The sequence below is a fragment of the Wolffia australiana genome, chromosome 13 (assembly GCF_029677425.1).
Source record: "Wolffia australiana isolate 7733 chromosome 13, ASM2967742v1".
NCBI lineage: Eukaryota > Viridiplantae > Streptophyta > Magnoliopsida > Alismatales > Araceae > Wolffia > Wolffia australiana.
In genome coordinates this window covers 9,051,178-9,070,270 of record NC_135847.1, presented here as the reverse complement: position 1 = coordinate 9,070,270, position 19,093 = coordinate 9,051,178, and the positions used below count along the sequence as shown (strand labels likewise).

Genomic DNA, 19,093 nt, shown 5'->3' with positions numbered 1-19,093 from the left:
GGGGCAAGGCCTACTTCTGCCTAGGAGGATTGCTGGGGACCTGAGTCTCCAACTCCGCCCATCGGCTTAGAGCAACCCCACTCACCATCTCTGCTTGGCTGCTCGAAGGATACACCGATCGACTGGATCGCTCCGGGTCCACTGGCTCGACTGGGTGCCGCCGAGCCAGGCTACTGGACCTGACCCACCTGGTCGCTGATTTGACTTTGATATTTGGTCGTAGAACCAGGGCACTTGGCGGCGGCCGCAGCCCCATCAGCGTCAGGTGCCCTCGTCGACACTCGGGCCCAACGACCCAGCCGTCCTACGGCAATCCTTCTCGGGTTTCCTGGCCGGTTGACCCGCCCGCCAATCGAGGTGCACTCTAGCTGGGATTCCGTCAAAGTGCATTTCTAGAGTGCGGCCTTCTCGCCATCCGGAGTCCTGGTACGGAGGAGGGGAAGCTGTTGGGACCTCCAGCCGCTGTCACCCGACGACGGTATTCTGCCACGGTGGACGACGACCTCGCTACATCTATCGAGGAGCCAACTGGTTGAATCTCCGCCAACCGGGTCACGCCTCAACCGTGACCCTAGGAGCTTAACCCCTCATGTCAATGCACCACTCTCTCCCTTTAATTCAGGTGTTGTCATCTCTTTCTGATGTAGCCCAGAAGCCCATTTTCTGAGGCCCATTAGCAAGCTGCGGCCCAAGAAGGAGATTCTTCTAGAACTGATAGAATCTGCAGAAATATACCTAGAGCCCCTCAATATCCTCTAACAGGATTTTCTCTGACAAGATCTTTTGACAGGATTTTCCCTAACAGATCTTCTGACAGGATTTCCTCTGACAAGATCTTCTGACAGGATTATCTCTGACAAGATATTCTGACCGAATCTTCTGCCAAGATCTCTTCTCTAACTTGTCAGATCTGCAAATCTTCTGTTTTGTCCAATCAGGATCTTCTTGAGCCACACAAATATCTCCTAACAGCTTCTACAAGCCCCAGAATCTGTAGGATATCTCTGATCAGGCCTGACAAGCTGCTTATCTTCTGTTTTAGCTTGTCAGATTTGTTTTCTCAATGTTTTGACTTGTCTTGTCATGGGTACAGTCATTATGGACGACCCTGCACTTCTTGTGGCCTATATAAGGCCCCCACGTACCCCTGACTGAGGCATCATTGATATCTATTGACTTGTTGAAACTGTTGTTTCTCCCCTCTGAGTGTTCTCTTTGTTAGAGAGTACTTGTGTGCTTGTGGATTCAAGTGCAATCCCTTGTGGACTCAAGGGTTGGAGAAGCTAGTTCTGTGGATTCAGGACTTAGCTACTTCAAGTAGAGCAAGGCTTGTGGACTCAAGTCGTGTTCCTACACCATTCCTGTGCTAAGACTGAGCCATGTGGATTCAGGACTTAGCTACTTCAAGTAGAGCAAGGCTTGTGGACTCAAGTCATGTTCCTACACCGTTCCTGTGCTAAGGCTGCGCCACTTTCCCTGCACTGACTGTGCGTGAATCACCCCCATTGCCCCTTTCACCCCTCCCCTTCCGGAGGCCTCGAGTCAGTCACTAGAGTTTGGGGCGCTTGGCCCTTACTAGCCCATCCCGACGAACCAGAAGAACCAATTCCTAGGATAGCGGCGGCCTAGCATTTCTTCATTGCTTACTTTCATAAAGCGCACCTTTCGTATCATCACTGCTCATGAAGTGAATTTGGCGTTCCCCCTTGTGTTGCAACGCGCGCTGACCGATACCGGATATCAAATTAGAATTTCGATAGCGGAAACTACCATGTCCGGAGCCCTGCGATATCCGTCCTGATATCCGATGTCAGATGGATATTTTGACATCTGTCCGTTATCCGATATCTGATATCACAAACCACCCCGGCTTCTATCTGATATGGGTTGTCCTATATTGGATATCTGATGAGCAATCATTACGAAACAGTTGTGGGGCGTAATGCTTTGGGATAGGACGCTTTGTAACAACCCAAAAAATGGAACATGGGACTAAGGAACGGCACGTCCAGTACGTGATGCCCTGGACATGACGGAATGGATGGCAAAACGTGATGAATGATGACGTGACAAAATTTTCGTCATATCACAGTCCCTTCACACGTTCCAATATGTTGAGAAAAAACCGTCATGTTTGCATCACGCGTCCCTCCGTGCGGCATCCTGTCACGTCCCCGTCACCGGACGACGTCACCATCACCGGTGACATGAAGAAACAAACCAGGAAATTAGGAGATTACGGTAATTTTAAAAGTAAGAGGTAGTATTATTAAAATTTCCTATGGTTTTTATTAGGGAAATTTGGATAGAGAATCAGAGGGTTATATCTTCAATTATTTATAGGTGGCATCGATTTGCGCGCTCAAAATAAAACAAAGACTTTTGTGCAAAATGCCAAGAAATCAAAATAGCGACGCTACTTGGAAAAATCTGTTGGAAAGCTTAAAAATTATTGATTTTTATATGTATTTCCTGTCCATTTTAAATTTTTTTAAAAAATTTTCACGTCCGTTATCAGTGACAGCCATTCCGTCACGTCACGTGTCCGAGGCATCCCGTCACCATCATGTCCCCGTCATGACCGATCCGTCATTCATCATCGTAACAGACCCCTAAGTCTGTCACCATCACAGTTACGTCATCCGTCACATTTCTGTCACGGTGACGTGGGACACGATAGATGACGCCTGTCGATTCCTACATGGGACGGGACGAAAACAGACGAGAGAGAGAGACACTCATGGTTCTAGCACTATAATCACATTGTTCATTACAACGTCTATCCAGAGCTTTACTTGATATAACTTTACTCGCAATCCTTGCTAAAACTTTCCTCTTATGATTTATCTTTGGAAAATTCATATCTCTACTACTATAACCGTTTGTTCAGGAGGTTACGTCGTGCACAAGTGATAGAAGCATATTTTCAGGGGAAGAGAGGAAGAGAAGCATTTCATCTACATTGATTCTTTCTAGAGGGAGAGAGTAAGACCCAGAAAGAACGGACCGCCATTGTCTTCATCGTCTATTCCTGTTCCTGCTTCACGTTCGTTCTCTCATCTTTGCCTCGATGGAAAGCCGGCAGCGTCTACGTCTCTATTGCTCAATCCTCCTCAAGCTTATTCTTGCAGTGTGCACTTCATTCTCCCATTGTCTTCATCGACTACTCCTGTTCCTGCTTCGCGTTCATTCTCTCGTCTTTGCCTCAGTGGAAAGCCGGCAACGTCTACGTCTCTATAGCTCAATCCTCCTCAAGCTTCTTCTCGCGGCGTGCGCTTCATTCTCCTTTAGTTATTTTTGGATTGTTGTTCTTAACAATATGGTGTATGAATGTTTCCAATGATGATTTTTTTTCATGTTGATTGTATGTTTTTCTTTGTGCGAAAATTGAGTTTATCGCGGTGTGCAAAAATTTGTGTTTGGGTGAATTGTCATAATGATGTCTTAGTTAATTGATGAGCTTGGGTGAAGAATTCAAGTTCTTCTTTTGTTCTTACTTGGTAAGAACTTAGATCCATGGTGAGCTCGCCATCGACCCAACCCTAACCTGGCTGCTAAACCAGACCCCTCTCAACTTTCAATCATTTTTCGACTCCACCTCGAAAGACATCGAATGCCGAACCAAGTCGCGAGATCCATGAAATCTGGCCGTCCAATTGGTGGGTCTTCGGCACAGAAGATTCATTGGATTTCCTGTTCTAGAAGTTAAATTTTGTTCGTGAATTTTGATCGTCGATATGTGCTTCATCTTCGGCACAGAAATTTGTCACTCCTATGTGATGATCGTGAAAGCCTCGAGATCCATGGAAATCCGGCCGTCCAATTGGTGGGTCTTCGGCACAGAAGATTCATTGGATTTCCTGTTCTAGAAGTTAAATTTTGTTCGTGAATTTTGATCGTCGATATGTGCTTCATCTTCTTCCGCTTACCTAATTTCTAACGCAATCATCAATTTTGGTAGGGTGATTGTGTTCAGATCCACAATTATTTTTTGGCGATTGTTTGTCTGCATTCCGATAGAGTTTGGAATGTGATCAGTGCTCTTGCAGTTTGTTTTTGAATAATTCTGTTTAATTGTTGATCTTTGCACTTACTTCAAGATATGGAGGGGAAGAATTAGAACTACGGTGTTGTCATATGAGGATCGTGGTGTGATTCACTGTTCTATTGCATTTCAATCGTGTTTGTGTAATTTTTGTCCGATGCACGACAGTTGGCAGATTATCTTGGAGTCTATAGGGATTCTATCATGTTTTACGTCATTCAAATTCGTTACGTTTCCCTTCGAACATAGAGGGAGCGAGAATCGAGAACAGGGCAATTCAGCCGGCGGATTCGGAGTTTAGTTTTTATGATCGCCAAGGTGAATTTGAATAAATTATGAAAATTTCTTCCATTATCCGGGGTCCTCTCTTCAATTTATTCAATTATCATCACGCATTGCGAGTTTACATTATAGGTCAATTCAAAGTTCATTCGTCTTCGTCAGAGAATTTTCCGATTACATTAAATTGTTCCACAAATTATATATTTTGGTATTTTTCAATTTAGGAGAAAATTGCACCTGCATTGTCTCCGAAATTGTACCTGCATTATACAAATTATATAGCTAAGAATCCAAATATCAAACAAATCACACCTGCATTTTCTCAGCCGTTAATCAGGGAACTATGAATTGTGAAACTATGTCAAAATCTTTTCTATCTGCCCAAAAGTTGACTGAATCATTTCTGACGTCATGGGCAATGAGTCAGCAAGGGAAGAGAGAGACTTCTGTCGAACTCTTGGAACTCTTGGATCAGCAAATGTCGTGTACGGATCTAGGATACATTGTCTAATTATTGTGACTTCCTTTTGAATCTATTTTCTGAAAGTGAATCTATTTTTTGAATTTAATTTCTGTTGACTTTTGAATCTATTTACTGAAATTAATGTCTTTTGAATATATTTTCTACTGAACAAGAGTTCCCAAATCTGCATTGTTTTGTGAATATATTTTCTACCGAACAAGAGTTCCCGAATCAGCGGAAATCATATTCGAATATGAAATCTAAAATAGATAAAAAATCATGTCATGGATTCAAAATCTGAATTGGAAATCAACAGAAATGAAATATTATATCTCCCTCTACTATTTTGAATATTCCATTTTAAACATTTATCTCTACTACTAATCTCTACTACTAACTATGGGAATTCATCTACCTTTCTGAATGCCAATTGTGCCCGCCATGGAGGGCAACCGTAGGGCTGAGCGAATTGCGTACTGTCGCTCAACAGGATCAGCCAATGTGAGGACACTCCTTGCAGCTACTCGCACTGTGGCAAACGTTCAACCACATTCTCTTGGAGGGATGAGTGCAACATGTGCTTCCTGCCAATCAAAGATGTGGATGCAAGGACCCAAACCTTGCTCCAGTCAGCAAAACCCAGTGTTCCACTTATGCTGCAAGGATGGCGAGGTCGCATTGTCAGCATTTTTCAACACGCCGACACTGCTCCTTGATCTGCTCGAGGGGACGATAGAGGAGGCAGAGCACTACTGCAAGTTTCTTTGAGCCTACAATTCAGCTTTCAGTTTTACGTCCAACGGTGCAAATTTTGACCATTCCCTCGCCAACCATGCTAGTGTGTACATATACCGCATCCAAGGTGGCATCTATCATCAGATCTCAAATGCTCTATTGCCCCCCGTTGGTCAAGCTCCCTGCTTTGCTCAAATCTACATCTACGACATGGACTACCAGATCGAATGACGAAGCTCAATCTTCCCCGATTTGCATCGCAGCATCCTTGAAACAATCCACTATTGTCTGAGTGTGGCCAATCCCTTTGTTCGCCAGTTTCAAGCGAACAACGAAGAAGCGCTTCTCACCACATCCACCCAAGAATTCGAACTGCAAGTTCGTGAGCCTTCTCTCCCCGACCGCCGTTAGGATCAACCAACAGGTGCTGAAGTCGCTGTTCTTATGCCTGGAGACGAAAACAAAGGAGATGGAAGGCGCAACATTGTCCTTCGAAAGCATGGTGGGGGCCTGCAAGTTGTTAATCAGCTCAGTGGGAATTATGATCTGCTGCACTTTGTACTTCTCTTTTCGTATGGTAGTCCAGGGTGGAGCCAGCAACTAAAGGAAAGAAGCACGACGACAATGAACCAAATTTATGCCTACCACTTCATGGTTCGAGACTCATCAAGAGTGCTTCATCTTTCTGGCTGACTTTTTCAAGAATATGTTGTGGATGCTTATGCTAAGGTTGAAGAATCACGCTTGCACTGGGTTCGCTGCAACCAAGCAACATTGCATGCAAGCCTCTACCGAGGGTTGATTGATCAAGTTGCTACCGACGATGTTGCTGCGCCCGCAAGGAGGATGATCATTCTCCCTCCTTTCACTGGCAAACCACACTACATGCAAGGGCTGTACCAGGATGCCATGGCCATCGTACGAAAGATGGGAAAGCCAGATTTATTCATCACGATGACTTGCAACCCAAAATGGCCTGACACTACGGAAGCTCTGCTACTTGGCTAGAAGTCGCAAGATCGAATCAATCTCTTTTGTTGCATTTTTCGGTTGAAACTAAAGGAGCTCCTACATTTGATCATCGACAAGGAAATACGATGTCGAGTTTCAAAAGCGTGGTCTCCCACATGCACACATGCTATGGATATTGGAAGATCAGTTCAAGCTAAAGACCCCTGAAAACATCGACAAGATCGTGTGTGCCGAGTTACCAGATCCCAACGACAAGGAGTTGTTTGACTCATGGCCCAACATATGATTCATGGCCCTTGCGGTTCTGTAAACCCAAGATGCGCGCATATGAAGGACGGAAAGTGCTCCAAGAAGTTCCCTAAGGAGTTCGTCAGCTCAACACAAGTAAACAACGATGGGTACCCTCTCTACCAGCATCGTAATAATGGCCGCATTGTCCAAAAGGGTTCGCATCTCATCAACAACCGTTGGGTTGTTGCGTACAACAAGTATTTGTGCAAGGTGTTGAACTGCCACATCAATGTGGAAATCTGCTCTTCCATCCAGTCAGTGAAATACATGTACAAGTATGTCTACACGGGCCACGATCGCATTCAAGATAGAATATCTTTGAAGGATGCTCCAAGAGACGGTGCCATCGCTGGTGCAACTCAAGACCTTTCATCATGCGATGAAGCCCAACAGTATCTTGATGCTCGATACATTTCTACATTGGAGTCTTTTTGGTGGATCTGTGAATTCAGCATGCAGAAGGTGTATGCAACTATGTACGCCCTCCAAGTTCACGACGAGAATATGCAATCCATGGTGTATGCTGAAGGCAAACCAATCAGTGAAATCATGGACAGATCGGCACGCACGCCCCTCACAGAGTGGATGCGGTACAACAGAGAGCATCTAGAAGATGACGTAGCCAAGCGGACGTTGTACTGCGACTTTCCGTCTTATTACACGTGAAACGATTCCACTCGACATTGGTCATGACGTCAATGACTATACTGTATCCGAAGGATGCACTTCGTTTGCCCTCATGACAATACGCGATACTACCTCAAGTTGATGCTTCATCATGTTCCAAGAGCGACGTGTTACTAAGATTTGCATACCGTTGATGGTGTTGTCTACGACACATATCAAAAAGCTGATCAAGAGCATAGCTTGCTCCACTCAAACGCAGAGTTCAACAACAATTTTGATTTGACAGCATGCATCGCTTCTCCCCGTCAAGTTTTTGAGCTCTTCGCGATGATGCTACTCTACTGTGACATCTCCCAACCAGACGTGCTTCTCGAGAAATACCTTGATGCCATGTTGGAGGACATCCGTTTCGCAAACTATGCTTCGCAATCGACTTACCCTATACGAAAATAAGTGTTGAGCACTCTCGAGTCAATCCTCTACCACAATGGGTCTTCGTTGGCAGCATTCCCAGGGTTGCCCCAAGGCGTCGAACTCCAACTTACAGATATAGAATGCCGGACAAGCCAAGGAAACAACATCTTGCATGCGATCCTCGCGGTAGAACACCTACAAGGCATGTTGAACGTAGAACACCGATAACTGTATGATGCAATATTTGAAGCTATCGAATCAACAGAATGTGCTAAGGAGGCCAAGGTCTTCTTTGTTGATGGGCCTAGGGGTTTTGGTAAGACGTTTCTCTACTCCGCTATACTTGCACATATCAAGGCCTCTCGCCTCAACTCCATAACAACTGCGACAAGTGGTATCGCGGCGCTTCTTCTAGAAGGAGGGTGAACGTTGCACTCGACATTCAAGATTCCAATTCCCGTCACTCACATCTCAACGTGTGCAATCTCACCTGACTCGAAGATTGGCCGTCAAATTCACTCAGCAAGCATGATTATTGTGGACGAAGCTCCAATGATGTGTACTACCACGTTTACGACACGCTCGATCGATCTATTCGAGATGTGATGAAGAACATTGATGCAAGTTTAGAAAATGTTCTTTTTGGTGGCAAGGTCGTCGTGATGGGAGGCGACTTCAGACAAATGCTTCAAGTCATATCGAAAGGCTCACACTCAATGATCATCAGTTAGTCCCTTAACAGAAGTGATGTATGGCGCCATTGCTCTATTTTTTGGCTCCAAACCAACGTCCGCGTTTTGTCCGACCAACAAGCATGGAGCGATTTCTTACTTTCCGTCGGAGAAGGACGCGTTGGCCTAGATGTCCATCTTCCAGCTGAGATTCAGCGCATCTTCTCTCTACCTAATCTGATTGCCCGAGTTTATGGCACCTTTGAAGATGGCTCAACTCAGTTGATAGCGAAGACAATTTTGACGCCTCTGAACGATGATGTAGTCAAAGTCAACAACATGGTGCTCGATGTCTTTCCAGGTGAAGTGATGGAGTACTTCAGCTTTGACGCAATCTCTCTTGGCAAAGTTGACAACGAATCCATGTACCCAACCAAGTTTTTGAACACGATTGATGATGCGACAATTCCTCTCCACAAGCTTAGACTCAAGATCAGATGCATCGTGATCCTTCTCCAAAACTTGAATACATTGCAAGGTCTATGCAACAGGACTAGGCTTCGAGTAGATGAGTTTTTCCTGACAATGCTCCAAACCACAATCATCAGCCAAGGAAATTTCTACAGTGAAGTTCATCTCCTACCACGGATTGCATTATACCCGTCTCAATCGAGGCTTCTATTTCAATCAAGCGTCTTCAGTTCCCAATTTGTCTCGCATTTGCAATTACAATTAACAAATCCCAAGGTCAATTTCTCGACACAGTAGGGTTATATCTAGCGAACCCACTTTTTACTCACGGCCAACTCTACGTTGCTTTCTCAAGGACGTGAATAGGTCCAGCAGGAATCGTGTTCTGCGATGGCGGCGCAAATGGACCGATTGTGACTAACGTTGTTTACACAGAGGTTTTCCATTAGGGATGAAAGGTAATATGTGACAGAAGAAGAGCTTCTACGTTCCCAGGTACACCCTCAATCTCTCTCACACCAAAATCCTCCAAAATTAAGATCCCTTTAATTTCAGCTTCCAGGAAGCCATTCCATCATCCGCGCTGCACTAAACTGATCATCATCATCATCATTGTCGTTGACCTCATCATCATCATCATCGTCGGGGCAGAAGATCCACCCGTGAAAGAGGGCCAAGCCTCTGAATTCTTCAACGTGGCGAGCCGGCAGATGGTTGGAATCCTTTTGATCATGTGTATGAGAAGAAGCCTGCAGAAGAATCTTCGTCATCTGAGCTTCTCTGTCGTTGCAATGCAGCACCATGGGCTTCATGGGAACAAGGCAAGTCGCCACGCTCCAGAAGAAGACGGTGAGCCCTAATCTCTAACATTTTTCCACCCTAATTTCTTCTCATTGTCTCAAGTTTTCAATTCATTGCAGAAACAGATCTCCGGGTTGAAGAATCGGTCGCCAAAGATTTCAAAATCCTCGGCTTTGATTCAAGAGATCGAGATCGAGGTCACGGAGGTGCTATACTATACAGCCTGATGAGGCAGTTCCAAGAGCCCTCGAAGCAAGATAATCCGGATAATTGAAAGAGGCGAACGGATCTTGCCAAGAGACCAATTCCAGAATGGATCTCCTCCAACGTGAATCAACCGGCAACAGAGTTGGAGGCTTCCGTTCACTCCAAAGAACCTGCTTCTCTCAGATTCAACGTCAACCTATAAGAACCGTTCCATTATCTTTTCTCCCTCTCTCGATCTCTCCTTCGTGACGACCATCCCTGTTTTGTTATTTTTAGAGTCTCGGCTGATGACCATCCTAGAGACAAGTTCCAGATCGATCTGATGGTGGGTATCTGTAAAAACGGGTTCGTTTTTCTTCTCTTTTGAGTCTCGGCGGATGACCATCCTAGAGACAAGTTCCAGATCGATATGATGGTGGGTATCTGTAAAAATGGCTTGTTTTTTCTTCCTTTTTTTGAGATGGAATCCGTAGTTCGTCTCAATGTGCAGGCGTCGCCTCCTGGGAAGCCACCAGCCGAGATGGAGTATGAAGCTGTGGAGGACAGACACCAAGGTAGAGTTTGTTTTCTTGGTTAATTATTATTCTCTTGGGGGATGACATTCTCGCTCTTCTTCCTCGGATGGGTAAGGCTGAGTTTGTGAAGACCGAATAGGGGATTAGGTACGAGAGAGCTGTGAAGCAGGAAGGAAGCCCGGGAGTTGGGTAGAGAAGAGAGAAAGAATCCAGGAGAAGATTTCCTCGGCGAAAAAATTTCCCCGGGATCAACTCAACGAGGCTGCTCTTCTCACCATCAATACGACCATCTTCGAGTACTATGCTGACAAACTATAGTTTATATGGGTCTTATAATTCAACATTGACAGCTTAGCTATGTACACAACGAAATGAATAATCCAGGTATTTCTCTTGGTCGCTAAGATCACAGTACACACCCCACTCCATCAGATTAAAGCCTTCTGTTTCATCTTTTATTCATACAAAACAAAAAACTAGAAAATTATTCTTAACATTTCTTTAAAGCATCTCTACTACTATAATAGGAATTCATGTACCCTTCAGGAGAGTGATAGAGAAGAGAGAGAGTGGGATATTCCCCTAGTATATATATATATGGATTGCGAGCGGGCCCCACTAGTATATATATATGGATTTTCCTCCAGTTTTTCTGCTTCCTCGAAAAGCGCGCCCAGTCCTGGCTAGATTCATGGCCAAGAACAGACGAGAGAGAGCGAGAGAAGTGGCGTGGGAGATGAGGCCAAACGGCAGAATATTCCTGACCAGATTCCCGCATCCGCCGTCGATCTCATCGTCGATCATCTTTTATAGCGGATTCTTCTTCGATCGCTGGTTTATTCGTCGCCAATCGGATCAAAACCATGATTTCTCGCGAAATCGCGGTTTTAATCGGTGTTGCGTTGCATGTTGTCGCGATCGTCGCCGCTGTGAAGATCCCGACCACTCTGGACGGGCCGTTTGATCCGATCACCGTTCCGCTTGATCAAGAATCGTTCCGCGGGAACGCGATTGATTTGCCGAAGGACGATCCGAGGGTCGCGAGGATGGTCTCTGGTTTCGCTCCGGAGCAGATTTCCGTTTCCTTGGGGGCCTCCTTTGATTCCGTCTGGATTACCTGGATCACAGGTTTTTTCGCGTTTGTTCATCTGATTGATTGATTTTACTGTTCATCCGCCTTGTTGTTTACTGTGAATTTTACGAATTTTTGCAGGGGATTTTCAAATTGGTGAAAATTTACGCCCGCTTAATCCTGGCGATGTCAAGAGCGTGGTGTTCTACGGAAGATTGAGGTATCCATTGAATTATGAGGCGACCGGTGATTCACTTGTTTACAGTCAGCTCTATCCGTTTTCTGGCCTTAGAAACTACACCTCTGGGATTATCCACCATGTTCGTCTCACAGGTTAGTCGGTCTGCGCCTTCAACATTTTTCCATTTTTTGATAGGTTTCTGAATATTTTTACTCCTAATTGAAGAATTTTTACTCCTAACTCATGAACTTGAAATTGTTATGAACGAGGTTTCAGTTTTATGAAGTGAAAATTGAGTTCTTGAACTAATGTTTCATGAGCTGGTTTGCACCTTTCAAAAGTTTTTCTTTTTTCAATGTTTTGACTCTTAATTGATGAATTTAAATTTGTAACGGACGAGTTTTTCAACTTAACTGACTGGAAATTGAAGAGTTCGTGAACCGATGATTCGTCGGCTTGTCTGCATCTTCAAAATTTCCTGTTCTCCTGGAATTTTTAACATTTTAAAGAAAAACTTAATTGTTCTTGAAGATTTTGATTCCTAATTCATTAGCTTAAAATGGCAACGGACTAGTTTTTCGTCTTTATGTACCGATAATTCATGAGCTGGTCTGCAACTCTCAAATGCTTCCCCTTTCAAGGAATTCTGAAACTATAACCAAGCCCTAAATCCACCTAATCATTTTGAAAATTTTTTCTCCTTATTCATGAACTTTTCACAATAAACCAGGCTAGTATATCATCTTTATGAATTGAAAATTGACCAGTTCATGAACTGATACACGCCTTCTTCTGCATTACCTTTAAATCTGTTTATTTTTTTACTACAGGACTGAAAGCAGGGACAAAATATTACTACCAATGTGGAGACCCATCGATCCCTGCCATGAGCAGAGTGCTTGCTTTTAAGACGATGCCCGTCTCGAACTCTGTTAGTTATCCCAGTAGAATTGCGATAGTTGGTGATCTTGGCCTAACATATAACTCCACTTCTACTGTTGATCATATGAGAGAAAATCGGCCAGATCTGATCCTATTACTTGGCGACATCTCTTATGCAAATCTTTACCTCACCAATGGAACTGGGTCCGACTGTTATTCCTGTTCATTTCCGGAAACTCCGATACATGAGACTTACCAGCCTCGTTGGGACTACTGGGGCAGGTATTTATTTAATTTTATTTCACTCTCACATATATTCAGTTATCAATTTCTTCCTGTCGTTTATCATTTTTAAGCTTATGGTATTTGCTATCGACAAAAAACCATTACATTATACGATAAATTTTGAGTTTCTTAAGGCACCAAACGCTGGAAGTTAACTGTTTTTGCTAATACACAATGAAAAAGTCAACTGTCTAGCGAGTACAAAGCTACATGATATATTTCTTCCAAAAAAGAACAAAAGTATATGATATAAAGGCTATTAGTGCTAGACATTATCATGCTATGATGTTTTTTTGATACTTGAAAACGGAATACCGGAGAAATATGAAAGATACGATTTTTTTCATTTGGATTTGATTGTGTCATAACTCAATTAAGTGGATTACGTCTATTGTTCGACATTGATTTCGCTGATCCCAAAGAATTTCATTAAATTCCAAACTTGTGGTCCGATTCAGATAGCAATCAGGCCATAACACAATATTGGGCTTCAACTCACATACTTTCATTCTATTCCATCTGCCTTAAATAGGCAGGTATATGATTACAAAGTTGCATATAACACCCTACTAAAAAACTGATGGGCCTTTCCCCCTGTCGTCCAACATACATAATGTCAGCCCAATGTTTTTCACCTCAAACCTAATTAGGAAAAACAATATGATGCATGGTCTATGCCCACCAAAAAATTATGTAAACTTTTTTGGCATGAATTGCAGGATACTGAGCTAATTGAAACATTTTTAAAACGTAATGCTTATTAAGTTCACCGGTTTCTCTTAACATGACAGATTTATGGAGCCGCTTGTGTCGAAAGTCCCGTTGATGGTGATCGAGGGAAATCATGAGATAGAGACGCAGGCTGAAAATCAGACGTTCATGGCTTACAAATCCAGATTCACTTTCCCTTCTGAGGATAGCGGATCTTTTTCTCCTTACTACTATTCTTTTAATGCTGGAGGAATCCACTTCATAATGCTCGGTTCTTATGTTTCCTACAGCAGATCAGGTAGAAACCAAAGAACTAAGTATCTTATTTTTATTTTTTTTGAACTATAGAACTATCTTATAAATTGATGCATTTTCTTGGTCCAAAGTAACTCATTCCAAGATTTTTAAAAATAACTTTTTGTGTACTGATACAAACCCCATTAGAGATATTTCTGTCATTTGGTATTTTATCAATAGAGTAGCTTTCACCTTCTCTTGCCTTCTCTCTCTCTCTTGCTCTAAGTCTCTCTCCCTCTCAGTTTGACTTGTTCTATCTATGAATCTGTTCGAACATATCAACGATTGGTTCCCGATTTTCTAACCTGTTTTCATCAGTCGGCTCGAATCAAATTCCATTGATTTTGACTTGCCCAACCAAAAATCAATCAATTTGATTCACTCTCCGCGGTCCACTTTTGCCTTTTAGCATCACTCTCTCATCCCTTTAGAGTCTGCCCTAAACAAGATAATTTTTTTTAAAACTTCAATTTTTTTTTCTTATCATTTGATTTTTTGTTTTCGTAGAAACATTAAATCTCAAGTTTCCTTGGTTCAGATGATCAGTACAAGTGGCTGGAGAAAGATTTGGCAAAAGTTGACCGATCGGTTACGCCATGGTTGATTGCCACGTGGCATGCTCCATGGTATAGCACGTACAAAGCCCATTACAGGGAAGCAGAGTGCATGAGGATGGAGATGGAAGAGTTGCTGTATTCCTATGGCGTCGACATTATCTTCAATGGCCATGTGAGTGAGTAGAGAAAGTAATTTTCATTTATTGTCTTGAAATTGTTTTTAAAAATTGCAGGCTCAACTCTTAATTAGATATGGTAGTAGTTTATGCTGTTCCACGATTTTTTTTATTTATCAACTTTTGAGAACTGTTTTTCTAGCTTCATTACCCCTTATTTTTTTGATGATGGCAATAATTGTGGGCTATTCATGAGCTTGGAAAACTTATAAAGATAGATTTGAGGGAGTAGAAAAGTGATTTTCATTCATTGTCTTGAAATTGTTTTTAAACATTCAGGCTCAACTCTTAATTAGATATTATAGTAGTTTATGCTGTTCCTGGATTTTTTCATTTTTTAATTTTTTGCATGAGGGCGATAATTGTGGGCTTTTTATGAGCTTGAAAAACTTATAAAGAAATGTCTTTTTGGAATTTGAAAAAACCAACATAAGTTTTCTGTAATTTTTATTGAAAACTGTTACCACTAGTATGGGAACTCTACAAACACTAAACTTTTAGAAAAAAAATTCAAGACAATAAATAAAATCTTCTGGGTGGCATCCAACGTACAGCTGGATTGGCCATGGGTCCCTGCCTAGTGTTTCTTGCCAATAATAATCAGAGTGTTGGAAGATATTTTATGTACTGATAAGGGCAGACATTTTTTTGAACTGGATTTCTGCTATTTATGTAGAAGATTACATGTTTTTCTGATTGAAATAAATAATTAAAGTTTTCTGTGAGCTGTGCAGGTCCACGCGTACGAACGGTCGAACCGGGTCTACAACTATGCCTTGGACCGGTGTGGGCCAGTCCACATCACGGTCGGCGACGGCGGGAATCGAGAGAAGATGGCCGTTGAACACGCAGACGATCCAGGTCAATGCCCAGACCCGCACGACACGTGGGACCCTTTCATTGGCGGCTTGTGCGCTTTCAACTTCTCCGCGGGCCCCGCCGCCGGCGGATTCTGCTGGACCCGCCAGCCCGATCACAGCGCCTACCGCGAGAGCAGCTTCGGCCACGGGATCTTGGAGGTATACCAAATTTTGGAGTGATATTATTTTGATCTCCTAAAAATTTCCAAAAAAAGAAATTAAAGATTTTTCTGACATCATATTCTGACTCATTTCCTCGCGGCCGGCCCCGTTTGTCCAGGTCAAGAACGGGACCCATGCCCTGTGGACGTGGCACCGCAACCGGGACTTGTACGACAGCGCCGGCGACCAGATCTTCGTCGTGAGGGAGCCCCATCTCTGCCCCAGTAGGCCCCCGGTCAACGTTTTATAGTTGTCCCCGTTGACCGACCATTAAGTCACTTATGCTAAGATAAAATAATCAGTCCAAAATAGTCCAACAGCCTTCTCCATCAATTACCATGAGCCCCGCCAACCTACTTAATAACTTATGTTGAAATAAAATAATCTACCAAAATAGCCCAACTGACAGCATCAATTATCATAAATGCCAAGTTCAGGCCGTATCAGATGACGGATGACGGATGATCCCAACAACCTACTAAATAATTTATGCTGAAATAAGGTTATCTGCCAAAATAGCTCAACAGACTGCATCAATTATCATAAATGCCAAGTTCAGACCCTATCAGATGACGGATGACGGATGATCCCAACAACCTACTAAATAATTTATGCTGAAATAAGGTTATCTGCCGAAATAGCTCAACAGGCTGCATCAATTATCATAAATGCCAAGATCAAACCTTGATGGATGGCGGATGACGGACGATCAGAAGATGTGGAGGACGTCGAGGATGAGAGAGTTGCAGAGCGGGCAGGGGCGGCGCGAGAGGGACAGCTGTCGGGCGCAGACGCGGCAGAAGGTGTGGCCGCACGGGATGAAGGCAGCGCCCTTCCTCCTCGCCATGCACACACAGCATCGGCTTTCACCGTCGCCCACTTCGTCATCGTCATCCTCCAGCAGCGCCAGCAGGGACATCCGAGGCTCCTTCCCGGGGGTAAAACCGTCATCCGTGGCATCCGTGTCATCCGTTCTGGACGGGGCAGATCCGGCATCCGCGTCATCCGTCCCGGTAGGGGCTGTTCCGTCGTCTGCGTCATCTGCGTCATCCGTCCTGGCCGCGGCCTCGTCGACTAGAAAGCTCGCCAGGGACACGCGCCGAGGGGGAGAGTCGCGGACGTCGTCTTGGCTGAGCTTGAGAAGGTCTCGGAGGTTGAGAGAAGGGGAAGTGGATGACGTGGCCGCCGCGGGAGCCTGCATTCTTTCCGAATTTCAAAAAATTGGGGGAAATTAAGCTCGAAGACGAGTTCTCGCCATCGCTCGATCTCGATCGGAGGATTTGTTTTCCTCTTGGATAAATCGGAGATTGGACTGGAAATTGGCTGCGGGAAGATTTGATCGGAGAGGAAACGGCGGAAATCAAGCGGCGGATCGACTGCGAGAAGGCGGATCGGCTCGAGGTGGAGTTCTCGCCATTGTTCTCTCTCGATCGGAGGATTTTCCTCCGTTGTTTGTCCTCGATAATGATTTTTGAAGGGGAAACGGAGGAAATCAAGCGGCGAATCGGCGACGAGAAGGCGGACGAGCTCGAAGACGAATTCTCGCCATTGTTGGTTCTCGATCGAAGGATTTTCCTCGCGGAAAAGCTGCGAGAAGATTAGATCAGCTCGATGAAGACTCTCCGCCGTCGTTCGTCCTCGATCGGAGAGGAGGAGATCGCGATCTGCAGATTTTTCGAAGAGGAAACGACGAAATTAAGCGGAGGATTGATCGTCAGCTCGAAGAAAGGGGCAAGCGGGGATTGATCGCTCCCCCTCTCTCTCTTTCTCTCTCTATTGGAGTCTCTCTTTCTCTCTCTATTGTTAATTTCTGTCTTCTTCTCTGGAGACGTCTCGTGAATCGAGACGGGAGTTTTTATAGGGCGTTCTGGAGTGGGGCCCGCGTTTGTTGGCCCGCACGGGGGCTGTTTGTCGGCTTAGAAGTGGGGCCCACTTTGCGACGTTTTGGAATTACTGTTTTTTTTTAAACCCTGATCTTGGGTAAAAAATATTTTAAAACACTGTAATGTAGATCTCCTACTCACTGGAATGTGAGGCCCCCTGTCTGTTTGGGTTTTTGGTAGCTGGAATACCGTTAATATTGTAGTATCTGGCAGATGAAGTTTTGGAATTCCTTTTTTTTTTACCCTTGTCATGGGTAAAAATTATTTTAAAACACGGGAACGCGGATCTCCCACTTCATATTGTGAGGTCCCCAATCTGTTCGGGTTTTTCGTTGCGGCCACCGTATTGTTAATATTGTAGAGTCGGGCAGAAAATTTTTTGGAATTCCTATTTTTTTTACCCTGGTCAAGGGTAAAAAATATTTTAAAACACTGGAACGCGGATCTCCCACTCATTCTGTGAGGCCCCCAATCTGTTCGGGTTTTCCGTTGCGTCCGCCGTACTGTATATTGTAGTGTCGGGTAGAAGTTTTGGAATTCCTTTTTTTACCCTGTCATGGGTAAAAATTATTTTAAAACACTAGAGTGTGGATCTCCTACTCAACTCTGTGAGGCCCCCAATTTGTTCGGGTTTTCCGTAGCTGGCGTAAGTTTTGGAATTCCTTTTTTTAAACCCTGGTCTGTAAGAATTGGTGGCCTAAAGAGCCAATCAAAGTACATTCTTGAGTTTATAGTTAATTCTATCGAGACTCTTGTTTTCATTATTTCTATATTGTACATATATGATTAATGAAGTCCCAGGTAATGTCCATATGTTTGAGTGAATTATGAAGAGTTCATAATTTAGGGATCACTAGACTCAAAGGACATTAACCTAAACAATCCCATTCGAAGGAAGTCTAGTAAGGGACACTAGATATTCCGGAAAGAGTGGTGACATCTTTCATGATCACTTGGATGATGATAATGGCCGTTCCCAATAGCCATTTGTGTGATGACACTAATGATGGATGTCAGGTGCTTCTTGGTAAGAAGAAGTTCACTGTATTGATCCGTATGAATCACCTGGATGGTTAAACATCTAAGTCAACCAGGAAGATTCATGTTGTCATAGTATCAATGGTCCTTTGACCTAAGGTATCAAAGATATCTTGTGGTACGAAAGTTGTGCTTTGATCATGTTGACAAAGGCTTCTATTTAGAGGCCCGGTATAAATATGATTGGGCACTTCTAGAGTATCATGGAGGTAATTGAATAGCCGATTAGGAATCATTCAACCGATGAATAGAAGTTATGGTCTTACTAATAGATTGCAGTGAATCTCTGGCCAGAGTAATAAAGGAGATTCCAATGATGTGATTCATTGGAGATCTCTTATGCAATCATATTAAAATTGATTCATATGATTGGGATTTGACTGAACCACCATATCCCAGATATCAATCATGAGATCATTAATGAATGAAGGACTATATTGATATGGTATTGATAACAGAAAGGTTTTCATGAAGCAAAATGCATGGATGAAATTC

General features: G+C 43.7%; 2 protein-coding genes across 2 annotated transcripts; both read left to right on the top strand.

Moving 5' to 3' along the window:
• The first annotated feature begins 6,824 nt into the window (after positions 1 to 6,824).
• LOC144710894 (uncharacterized) lies at positions 6,825 to 7,454 on the top strand. The gene has a single exon (XM_078584736.1). The coding sequence runs from the start codon at positions 6,825 to 6,827 to the stop codon at positions 7,452 to 7,454; it is 630 nt and encodes a 209-aa protein (XP_078440862.1).
• Positions 7,455 to 11,150: 3,696 nt separating this feature from the next.
• Positions 11,151 to 16,010, top strand: PAP15 (purple acid phosphatase 15). Its single transcript, XM_078584878.1, has 7 exons — positions 11,151 to 11,622; positions 11,708 to 11,899; positions 12,578 to 12,911; positions 13,706 to 13,923; positions 14,461 to 14,651; positions 15,390 to 15,674; positions 15,796 to 16,010. The coding sequence occupies exons 1-7, from the start codon at positions 11,358 to 11,360 to the stop codon at positions 15,925 to 15,927; spliced, it is 1,617 nt and encodes a 538-aa protein (XP_078441004.1). The 5' UTR covers positions 11,151 to 11,357; the 3' UTR covers positions 15,928 to 16,010.
• The last annotated feature ends 3,083 nt before the right edge of the window (positions 16,011 to 19,093 follow it).